Below are 12,374 nucleotides of genomic sequence, written 5' to 3' on the forward strand. Positions count from 1 at the left end.
ACAAGGAAGGCAAAATATGTCTGGTCAAACAGTATAAAGTTTATAGCTGTGCAAACACATTCAAAGGACTTATATAATTAGCCACAGGTGTTCTCGGGGTGGGTGGGGGGAGATAACAGAAAAATGAAGCAGGCAGCATTTTGCCCTGAACCAGGCATCCCCAGCTGCTCCACTTCAAGGCCCTATATCGTCCTCTCCCCCAGAGGCCTGTTGCCAAGTATGTGCTTTTCTTGAGGCTAGATCTAAACATGCTTGGTAACTAGTAAAATTACCCATGGGTTATATTTTAAGTAATACATTGTTCTGAGGGACATTTACAAATATACATATCTATAGATAGATAGATATAGATATAGATATTTATATTTATATAAATAAAAGATATAATAACAAAATTACACATGAATATAATTTTGTGTATATATATATGTGTGTGTGTGTGTATATATATATATTTTGGCCACTTCCAACTCTACTGCATTTTGGGTGCCTGGGTGGCTCAGTTGGTTGGTTAAGTGTCTGCTTTTAGCTCAGGTTCTCAGGGTCCTGGGATCCAGCCTGCCATAGGTCTCCCTGCTCTGTGGGAAGCCTGCTTCTGCCTTTTCCTCTACCTGCCACTTCCCTTCTTGTAGTCTCTCCCTCTCTCCTTCAAATAAGTAAATAAAATAAATTTTTAAAAATAAAAATAAAATAAAAAACAAATACAACTGCATTTTGACTATTCTATTTTTTTCATGCTTTCAGTTACAATTTTTTCATGCCCTAGGAGTTATGTGTATTATGTGTATCTTTTGTAAAAAGCACGTATCAACAGATGATCTGCAGTCAACAAAAGACATGTTTCAAAATATTCAAAGCAACACAATATCCTTGCAAATGAAATGCCTGAATGTCTAGCAATGAAGGAATGGGTCAGTTGTCACATATCCATGCAGTGAGATACCCCAGATCAATGAAAATAATCAGGAAATAGATAAATCATAAAGAATGAGTCTCATGAACATACTGAGAAAAACAGACACTGAAGAATAAAATCTGCATTACTGATTTTCTACAAATTCAAACACTAGATAAAACTTCATCTGTTTTATAGATAAAGATAGTGATTACTTTCCAAAGTGGTCATTTTAAAGAAGCATGAAGAGGCCTTCAGGTGTACTGGTATCTTGTGACTTTTTTTTTTTTAAGATTTTATTTATTTATTTGGCAGACAGAGATCACAAGTAGGCAGAGATGCAGGCAGAGAGATGAAAGGAAGCAGGCTCCCTGGTGAGCAGAGAACCTGATGCAGGAGCCTGGGATTATGACCTGAGACAAAGGCAGAGGCTTTAAGCCACTGAGCCACCCAGGCTCCCTGTCATTAGTGACTTTTAACCTGATTGCTGATTCCATGATATTGTTCTGCCCATTTATTGATCTACCCATTCTACACATGAAGATGATCTTTATTCTGGTAACAAAGTGGGTCATTTTAAGCACATGCCCTTTCAAACTTTAGACTGACAAATGTCTTATGATGTATTTTCCAAACATAAATCTTGCAATAGATCTGCTTCTCTATTATGGCTCAGTCATTAAGTGTCTGCCTTCAGGTCAGGTCATGATCCCAGGGTCCTGGGATCGAACCCCACATCAGCCTCCCTACTCAGCAGGAAGCCTGCTTTTTCCTCTACAACTTATCCTGCTTTTGTTCCCTCTGTTTCTCTCTCTGTCAAATGAATAAAAATACAATCTTAAAAAGAAAAAAAAAGACTCAGTTCCTTATTAGTAGCTGCTAAGAAGGCAGTTTGTCCAATTTCTCTTTGTTATAAAAACACTGTACCCCAATATTCCTAGCAGCAATGGCCACAATCACCACACCGTGGAAAGAACGAAGTTGGTCTTCAACAGACAAAAGGAAAAAGAAAATCTGACCATATAAATAATGGAATATTACACCCCCATCAGAAAGGATGGATACCCAACTTTTGTATCAACATGGATGGGACTGGAAGAGATTTCGCCGAGTGAAGTGCATCAAGCAGAGAAAGTCAATTATCATATGGTTTCACTTACTTACGGAGCATAAGGAATGACATGGAGAACATTAGGAGAAGGAACGGAAAAGTGAACTGGAGTAAATTGGAGTGGAAAAGAATCTTGAGAGACTGTGGAATCTAAGAAACAAATAGGGTTTTAGAAGGGAAGGGTTAGTCTGGTGGTGGGTATTAAGGAGGGCATGTATTGCATGGAGCACTGGGTGTGTGTGGTGCATAAACAATGACTCTTGGAACACTGAAAACATAAAAAAAGTTAGTTTACATATTATTATCTCTTAAGTATATAAACTTATATGTTCTGTTTTATGATGCTAAGAAGGAATAAAATTTAATCTGTAAACATTAAAAAAAAAAAGAAGAAAGAAAGAAAAGCACTGTTTGATTTTTCTTCCACATGACTTTTTCCTGCTATTCATGTTTCTTTGCACAGTGCCTCCAGAATGCTTGTGGTTCCTGTATCGCATGTGTATAACCCAAAACAGTTTCAGGGACACCTGAGTGATTCAGTCAATTAAGCCTCTGCCTTCAGCTTAGGTCATGATCTCTGGGTCCTGGGATCAAGTTCCACATCTGGCTCCCCACTCAGTGGGAAGTCTGCTTCTCTCTCTCGCTTTGTCCTCCACCCTGCTTGTGAGGTCTCTCTCTCTCTCTCACACACACACACACAAACACATATACTCTCTTACTCACTTTCAAATAAATAATAAAATCTATAAGAATAAAAAATTAAGAGTCTTAAAAATGATATTTTCTACTTATGATAGGTTTACTGGGATATAACTCCATTGTAAGTGGAGGAAGAAGACTTTTAGTTGAAATCATACAAAAAGGGCCCCTTCACATTGACTTCTTTCACTCTGAAACATGTATTTAGGATTCCTGCATTATGTGTACATTTTGGATTATGCTATTTATAAAGGAAAAGAACCTGCCATATTTTATTTTATTTTTTTACCTTTTTTTAAAATTTAATTTCTTTTCAGTGTAACAGAATTCATTGTTTATGCACCACACCCATGCTCCATGCAATACATACCCTCCTGAATACCCACCAGCAGGCTCCCCCAACCTCCCACCCCCACCCCTTCATAACCCTCAGATTGTTTTTCAGCATCCATAGTCTCTCATGGTTCATCTCCCTCTAAAATTTGCCCCAACTCCCTTCTCCTATCCATCTCCCCACATCCTCCATGTTATCTCTTATGCACCACAAATAAGTGAAACCATATGATAATTGACTCTCTCTGCTTGATGTATTTTACTCAGCATAATCTCTTCCAGTCCCATCCAGGTGGATACAAAAGTTGGGTATTCATCCTTTCTGATGGAGGCATAATACTCCATAGTGTATATGGACCACATGTTCCTTATCCATTTGTTCATTGAAGGGCATCTTGGTTCTTTCCACAGTTTGGCGACCGTGGCCATTGCTGCTATGAACATTGGGGTATAGATGGCCCTTCTTTTCACGACATCTGTATCTTTGGGGTAAATACCCAGTAGTGCAATTGCAGGATCATAGGGAAGCTCTATTTTTAATTTTTGAAGGAATCTTCACACTGTTCTTCAACTACACCAACTTGCATTCCCACCAACAGTATAAAAGGGTCTCACTTTCTCTACATACTCTTCAACACACGTTGTTTCTCGTCTTGCTGATTTTGGCCATTCTAACTGGTGTAAGGTGGTATCTCAATGTGGTTTTAATTTGAATCTCCCTGATGGCTAGTGATGTTGAATATTTTTTCATGTGTCTGATAGCCATTTGTATGTCTTCATTGGAGAAGTGTCTGTTCATGTCTTCCATCCATTTTTTGACATGATTGTCTGTTTTGTGTGTGTTGAGTTTGAGGAGTTCTTTATAGATCCTGGAGATCAGCCTTGTGTCTGTACTGTCATTTGCAAATATCTTCTCCCATTCCGTGTGTTGTCTCTTTGTTTTTTGACTGTTTCCTTTGCTGTGCAGAAGCTTTTAATCTTGATGAAGTCCCAAAAGTTCATTTTTTGCTTTTGTTTCCTTTGCCTTTGGAGACATATCTTGAAAGAAGTTGCTGTGGCCGATATCGAAGAGGTTACTGCCTATGTTCTCCTCCAGGATTCTGATGGATTCCTGTCTCACGTTGAGGTCTTTTATCTTTTTGAGTTAATCTTTGTGTACGGTGCAAGAGAATGGTCAAGTTTCATTCTCCTACATATAGCTGTCCAGTTTTCCCAGCACCATTTATTGAAGAGACTGTCTTTTTTCCACTGTATATTTTTTCATGCTTTGTTGAAGATTATTTGACCATAGAGTTGAGGGTCCATATTTGGACTCTCCAGTGGAACAGGTCTATGTGTCTGTTTTTATGCCAGTACCATGCTGTCTTGGGGATCACAGCTTTCTAGTAAAGCTTAAAATCAGGCAACGGGATGTTGCCAGTTTTGTTTTTCAACATTTCCTTAGCAATTCGGGGTCTTTTCTGATTCCATACAAATTTTAGAATTATTTGCTCCAGCTCTATGAAAAAAGAACCACATGTTCCTCTCAATTGATGCAGAAAAGTCATTTGACAAAATCCAGCATCCTTTCCTGATTAAAATGCTTCAAAATATAGGGATAGAAGTAACATTCCTGAACTTCGTAAAATCTATCTATGAAAAACGCACAGCAAATATCATTCTCAATGGGAAAAAGCTCACAGCCTTCCTGTTGAGATCAGGAACATGACAAGAATGCCCACTCTCACCACTCTTGTTCAACATAGTATTAGAAGTCCTAGCAACAGCAATCAGACAACAAAGAGAAATAAAAGTTATCCAAATTGGCAGTGAAGAAGTCAAACTCTCTCTCTTCAAGATGACATGATACAGATGTCATGATGACATGATGACATGATACGGAAAACCCAAAAGACTCCACCCCAAACTACTAGATTTCATACAGCAATTCTAGGATTCTAGAATTCTAGCAATTCTAGTAATGTGGCAGGATACAAAGTCAATGGACAGAAATCAGTTGCTTTCTTGTACATTAACAATGAAAACACAGAAAGGGAAATTAGAGAATCAATTCCATTGACTATAACACCAAGAACCATAAGATAACTGGGAATAAACCTAACCAAAGAAGTAAGGATCTGTACTCTAGGAACTACAGAACACTCATGAAATAAATTGAAGAAAAGACAAAAAGGTGGAAGACAATTCCATGCTCTTGGATCGGAAGAATAAACATTGTTAAAATGTCTATACTGCCTAGAGCAATCTATATTTTAATGTCATTCTGAAACTGCCATATTTAAAACAAGGTTCCACCCACACATTCAAACTTTCCCTAATTATAACAGAATGTAGAGTGCTATAAACGTACCATGTTTGACTCAGAAGAAATTCTGTTTTAGGAATGTAGATGATTTGAAATATTAGAAGTCTTTGCTATTGTATATATTAAAGCATTTACTGGTCTTTAAAAAAAAAAAGATTTCATTTATTTACTTGACACAAAGAGAGAGAGTGAGAGAGAAGGAGAATAATCAGGGAAGCAGTAGAAGGAGAGGGAGAAGCAGGCTTTCATCAGAGCAGGGAGCCCATATGGGACTCAATCCTAGGACCCTGATACCATGACCTGAGCCTAAGCCAGACACTTAAGCAACTGAGCCACACAGGCACCCAAACTAGTCTTTTTAAAATAGGAATATAGAGGAATGTTTATACTGAAGAGTTGGGGAAACAATGAAATTTACTGCCTATTTGGAGATTGTTTATCTAACTCTACTGATTTGCTCCACAAAAGGCAGAATTTTGCTTATAGCAAATGTGCCATTGAAACTAAAGTATGCTAAAACTTCTTTAGAGTAATCAAATTCTCATATGCTGCAAAAAAAGTTAGATGCTTTAGAGTGAAATTATATGAAATAAATATTTTAAAAACCCACATAATTAGCCTAGCACATGTGTGGTGGGACCCTTCCCAAAACAAGGTGACAAGGGTAATTCACTAACCATAAGGTCTAAGTGGCTGTCTGGTTAGATTTGGGACTGCATCAGGAAGCAATAAATGAAACAAGATGGGATTGGAGGGAGACAAACCATAAGTGACTCTTAATCTCACAAAGCATTTCATTCCCAGATACTCACTCTGCCAATTTGTTTCTAGTACCAAAATCTAGAGTCAAATGCATAGAGTTACAAACCCAGAATTCAAATAAATCCAGATGAATTCTCTGGAAATATTTTCAAATATCTTAATCTTTCTACAGTTTATAAGGTCCAATAGTCACCAAGACTCAGTGGTGCAAGAAGTGGATCTTCATCCCTCAGGAAAGCAGCCTGAGAATTTCAAAAGCTGATTTAGCTGCTTAATGATAGCTCAGAAGGAAAATAAGCAAAATGGGTTTTTATATTCTTGCAAAAGCTAATATGAGTATATTGGTTCTAGGAATCATCCCTTTATTTTATGCCTATTCCTGAAGACAATTTGGTTCAGAGGAACAGAATACAAACTTATATGACTATGTGAAAATTAATAGGTCTTTGAATTTTTTTTTTGTAATTATAATCCCAAAGACATTTCTAGACAGGTCTTGGCCCAAGAGTTGCGAAACCATTGTCACATTAATGTGCTTGGTTCTCTGGGGTATAAATTTTCTGCAGTTGCCTCTATGGGACAAAATTGGTCCCTTTTCCCTGAAGGCCTCAAAAGGCTATAAAGGGTGACTGCCCTGTGCTCCAGCTTTCTTAAGAATAGGAGGGAAATTGTAACCTATAAGAGCATCAGGTTAGTGCAGGAAAATCTGAGATGAAGCAGAACAAGGAGGCAAAGATGACAAGTTTCAGTCCTTTTTTAAGAAATTATAGAGATCTTTGGTGTGCAGAGCAGGTAAATAAATGAAATCAATGATTTGTGATATTTTTTGGGTTTGGTGTTAGCACTGATGAATGAGCTGATGGAAAACAGTAGACCAAAAAATAAAGAAACAAAGATATAAGCAGCTCTTCTCCGAAATTTGGGAGGGAGGAAATGCACAAGTAATGTGGAAAAATCAGACGAAAGAAGCCAAGTACAGCAAAACCTTTAATGTGTTTCCATCTGATTCCTTCTCTGCTCACTGACTAGTTGCAGGTGGTTTAGACTCAGCCTCATCTGCCTGCACGGAAGCCAGTCAGTCTCTCTCTTCCACACGCCAACCCATGCAGGTGATGTTTTTCCATGCAAGAAGGATCAGGAAATTGGGTTAAGCCGCTGCCTTCGGCTCAGGTCATGATCTCAGGGTCCTGGGATCGAGTCCCGCATCGGGCTCTCTGATCAGCAGGGAGCCTGCTTCCCTTCCTCTCTCTCTGCCTGCCTCTCTGCCTACTTGTGATCTCTCTCTGTCAAATAAATAAATAAAATCTTTAAAAAAAAAAAGAAAGAAGGATCAGGAAATAAAATTTTATAATATTTAATCTGTTTCAGATCAATCTACTTAGCCAAAGGATAACAAAAATGTACTGAGAGATTGTTGGTTGGATTAAGCTTATTATATTACATCTTGTTCATAATACTGCATATTTCAATGCACATATTATTAGCTTTACTATGTAGATAAAAACACAGAAGGTTCTAAAGGTTGAATAATTAGTCCAAATAACCAGTAAGCAACTGGAGCAAGAACATGTTTTATTCTAGTTTATGCTTCCTTTGGGGCTGAGGAAATGAGAGATTCTAGCACTTCGAGCACTTCGGCTTAAAGGACATGATAACCCAGTGATTTAGAGCTATCTATACCAGTGTTGTGTCCAGTGTTGACCAAGCTACGCTCCAGAGCTAGCCTGCACAGATCCACATCAGGAGACAGCTGGTCATATCTCTAACCTTCTGTGCACACACGTGGAAAACACTTAGAGAAGGATACCAGTTAATTCACATCCTCAACTGTTCAGCTCACTCCCCTTTGTATACTAGTTCTGCTGCATAGTTGTAATTTTGGTGAAGTGCAAATCATCATGTGTTATGAGCACTTTTTTTAGATATATTTATTTATTTTAGAAGGGGAGAGAGATAATGAGTATGGTAGAATGGCAGAAGGAGAAAGAGAGAAATTCTCTAACAGACTGCACCCTGAGTGCTGAGTCCAGCAAGGGTGCTCCACCTCAGGACCCTGAAGTCACCACCTGAGCCCAAACCTGGATTCCAGTGAACAACCAACTTCTTCACCACTAAGGTGCTCCTATGTGGGCCACCTTTGTTCCACATGTTTAGAAACATTTTCTTGTAGTCCAAGGCCATGAAAATCTTTCCCTATGTTTACACCAACATTTTTTAACTTTTACATTCCACAAATAGCTCTAAATCCATTTAAAATTAATCTGTACAGGTATGATATACAGATAAAAATTCTTTCTGTTTTGTTTTGTGCAGTAAAGATGCCCAGTATTTCTACCCTCATTTTTTGCAAAAATATTTTTTCACCGCTCAATTGATTCCAGACTTTTGCTGAGAGTAGTCAATCATATAAGTGTGGGTCTACTACTGGGCTCTCTAGTCTGCTTTGTTGGTCTTCTCAGGTATTTTTATGAAAATACCACATCATTTTGAACACAACAGTTCTGTAACATCGCTGGAACCAGGTCATGTAAGTTCTCCAAATTCTTTCTCTTTTAATGTTGTGAGACCTAATTTAGGGCTCTCGTATTTCCATATGAATTTTAAAGCTGTTTGGAAAAGTTTTGAGCTTGTTCCTGTAATTATGCTTCAGAAAATGGGAATCTGGAAATGCCTTTGGGGAGAAATCACCTCTTAATAATGTTGAGACATCTGTCACAAACAGTATTTCTTCTATATAGTAAGGTGTTTATATTCTCTTAACAAATGTTTTGCTTTCAGAGTACGTTTTCCTTTTATCTTGCTACATTTATTCTTTTCTAAAGTATTTTTTAAAGATTTTATTTATTTACTTGACAGAGATCACAAGCAAGCAGAGAGGCAGGCAGAGAGCGAAGGGGGAAGCAGACTCCCTGCTGAGCAAAGATTCCCCTTATAGGGTTTGATCCCAGGACACTGGGATCATGACCCAAGCCAAAGGCAGGGACTTTAACACACTGAGCCACCCAGGTGCCCCTATTATTATTTTTATTAACATAATTTACTATTAGCCCAGGAGTACAGGTCTGTGAATCATCAGGCATACATTTTCACAGCACTCACCATAGCACATATGCTCCTCAATGTCCGTAACCCAACTACCCTCTCCATAAGTGATATTTATTCTTAATTATTTTATAATTTTAAGACATTACAAATGGATTTTTAAAATCCAATTTCTATTTGTTAGTTACTAGTACAAACTATGATATTGAAATGTGTATGTATTGATGTTTTGTCTTGAAATTATGTTAAACTCACATTACCAAGTAGGAGAGCTAAAATTGTCTGTACTCATAGTCAAATGATTACCTATACAAAAGTTCTAAGTGTCTGTGCATGTGTCTGCTGATGTAATAGTGTTATATACACTTGCCTCCAAAGTAGTAATAAAGCAATTATAATTATTATGGTTATGTAAAAAAGAGATTACTAGTTCAGTGTTGTTAATTATAACAATATATAGCATGGTTAAGAACTTCAAGGAAAACCATTAACTATTATAACCTGAAGGGATCTTGGTTTTGCCCTTAATTAGCATCTTGATCTCCCCAGGATCTATAACTTCTCTATCTTTCTATTGCATAATGTATAAAATAAGTATGGAAACAATAGCAGGAATTACCTTACAGGTTTGTGGTGGGGATTAAATCAGCAAATGTCTGCTAACACATTCAGAGCCACTAAATATTCAATTTAACAAATATAGTCATTGTTATTATTACCATTAACCTAAGTCTCTGACACTGTTTTCTCATCTCACAATGGATGGAATAATACCAGCCACAATGGATGTTACTAGTATTTAATGGGATCCTGTGTACAGATCACTTGTTACTGTGCCATGAATATAGAATCAGTTATAAATACATACATATCCATATATATATATGTATACATATATATGTATATATATAATAACATTATGTATTTAAACAAAAGCATTATGATTTATTTATGGTCACTTCTGTATACTTTCTTTTTTTTTTTTTCAATTTATTTATTTTCAGAAAAACATTATTCATTATTTTTTCACCACACCCAGTGCTCCATGCAAGCCGTGCCCTCTATAATACCCACCACCTGGTACCCCACCCTCCCACCCCCCCGCCACTTCAAACCCCTCAGATTGTTTTTCAGAGTCCATAGTCTCCCATGGTTCACCTCCCCTTCCAATTTACCCAAATTCCCTACTCCTCTCTAATGCCCCTTGTCCTCCATGCTATTTGTTATGTTCCACAAATAAGTGAAACCATATGATAATTGACTCTCTCTGCTTGACTTATTTCACTCAGCATAATCTCTTCCAGTCCCGTCCATGTTGCTACAAAAGTTGGGTATTCATCCTTTCTGATGGAGGCATAATACTCCATAGTGTATATGGACCTGTATACTTTCTTTACAGATCTACCACCAATGCCCTGTAAGTCTTCTGTTAAGTATTAAAAAGTACATTCTAAATGGGGTTTCTTTCTCAAGCTTCCATCCCCTTCCTGAACTTCACCCCACTTCATCCAGACACATGTAGATCTTTCTTAATATTATATTCCTTATTTCCCCTTCCTCATATTCTACTTCATTTTTCCACTGAGACTCTCAATTCCTGCCATTTTTCCCCTGTTCGTAAGAAGAGAAAAAATTCCTTAATCTTGCATTCATAACTTTTACATCAGAAACTACCCTCCCTTTTCATACTCAGCTGCCATTATGTGTAGGATCCACTACTTCATGTTAGGGTTAGTCACCACAGATGATGAAGTGTACACACATGTTCTCTTGCCTCTCTGTTTACAAAGTTCCCCATGGCCATATTCAACAGAAACTTCATCAGGGAGATAATTTTAGTAATCAGCAAAAAGTTATTTTCTGTCTTAAAAAACTTCATGAGATTCCACAATTCACTAGAATCTAGTAATTTTTATTTGCTAGATTAAGAAGCGTAATAAATTCAATGTCACATTAATCAAAAGTTGTTTTTTTTTCATTTCAGGTAATGCAATTAATCCTAAAATGACATAATGGAGAAAAGGAACAATGTGACAGAGTTTGTTCTACTGGGGCTCACAGAGAATCCAAAGATGCAGAAAATCATATTTGTTGTCTTTTTGGTCACCTACATCGTCTCTCTGGTGGGAAATGTGCTCACTGTGGTCACTATCACGGCCAGTCCATTATTGGGGTCCCCCATGTACTTTTTCCTTGCCAATCTCTCTTTCATTGATGCCTGCTATTCTTCTGTTAATAACCCTAAACTGATCATAGATTCACTCCGTGAAAAGAAGACCACCACATTCAATGCATGTATAACCCAAGTTTTTGGGGAACATTTCATTGGAGGTGCTGATGTCATCCTACTTACTGTAATGGCCTATGACCGCTATGTGGCCATCTGTAAGCCATTGCACTACACAACCATCATGAATCGGCAGATCTGTAGCCTACTAATGGGAGTGGCGTGGGTGGGAGGCTTTCTTCATGCAGCCATACAGATCCTCTTTATCATCCCTTTACCTTTCTGTGGCCCTAATATCATAGATCATTTTATGTGTGATCTGAACCCCTTGCTCAATCTTGCCTGCACTGATACCCACACTCTAGGGCTCTTTGTTGCTGCCAACAGTGGTTTCATTTGTCTGTTAAACTTTCTCCTCTTGATGGTCTCCTATGTGGTCATTCTGCATTCCCTAAGGAACCACAGCTTGGAGGCAAGGCGCAAAGCCCTCTCTACCTGTGTCTCCCATATCACAGTGGTTGTCATATTCTTTGTGCCTTGCATATTTGTGTACATGAGACCTGCAGCTACTTTATCTATTGATAAAGCAGTTGCAGTGTTCTACACTATGATAACACCAATGCTAAACCCCTTAATCTATACTCTGAGAAATGACCAGATGAAAAATACTATTAGGAAATTGTGTAGTAGAAAAGTTATTTCAAGTGAGAAATAAATATGCCTGACGCTCAGCACTGATTCAATGAAAACAAAGGTCAAAAGGACATTTTGGAAGTTCTCAATGCAATGGAAACAAAGGTCAAAAGGACATTTTGGATGGATTTAACAAGGAATACTTACTGTATAAAGAAAATAGTAAGCTTCTGGGAATAACAGATTCTTCATTGAGTGGAACAGGAAAGTGTGGAAGAAAGAAAAAACCTAGTCGCAGACACACACACACACACACACACATACACGTTCACTATCTATAATTATACATCAGCCTTATACATCAAGG

At 37.7% G+C, this 12,374-nt stretch overlaps 1 protein-coding gene across 1 annotated transcript; it reads left to right on the top strand.

Annotated features, from left to right (window-relative positions):
• The first annotated feature begins 11,159 nt into the window (after window positions 1–11,159).
• Window positions 11,160–12,089, top strand: LOC122912919 (olfactory receptor 4C46-like). The gene has a single exon (XM_044259320.1). The coding sequence runs from the start codon at window positions 11,160–11,162 to the stop codon at window positions 12,087–12,089; it is 930 nt and encodes a 309-aa protein (XP_044115255.1).
• Window positions 12,090–12,374: the final 285 nt, after the last annotated feature.

The sequence above is a fragment of the Neovison vison genome, chromosome 7 (assembly GCF_020171115.1).
Source record: "Neovison vison isolate M4711 chromosome 7, ASM_NN_V1, whole genome shotgun sequence".
In the NCBI taxonomy this organism is placed as follows: domain Eukaryota; kingdom Metazoa; phylum Chordata; class Mammalia; order Carnivora; family Mustelidae; genus Neogale; species Neogale vison.

Coding starts and splice junctions, on each gene's coding strand:
- LOC122912919 (XM_044259320.1), top strand. CDS start 11,160: ATGGAGAAAAGGAACAATGTGACAGAGTTTGTTCTACTGGGGCTCACA.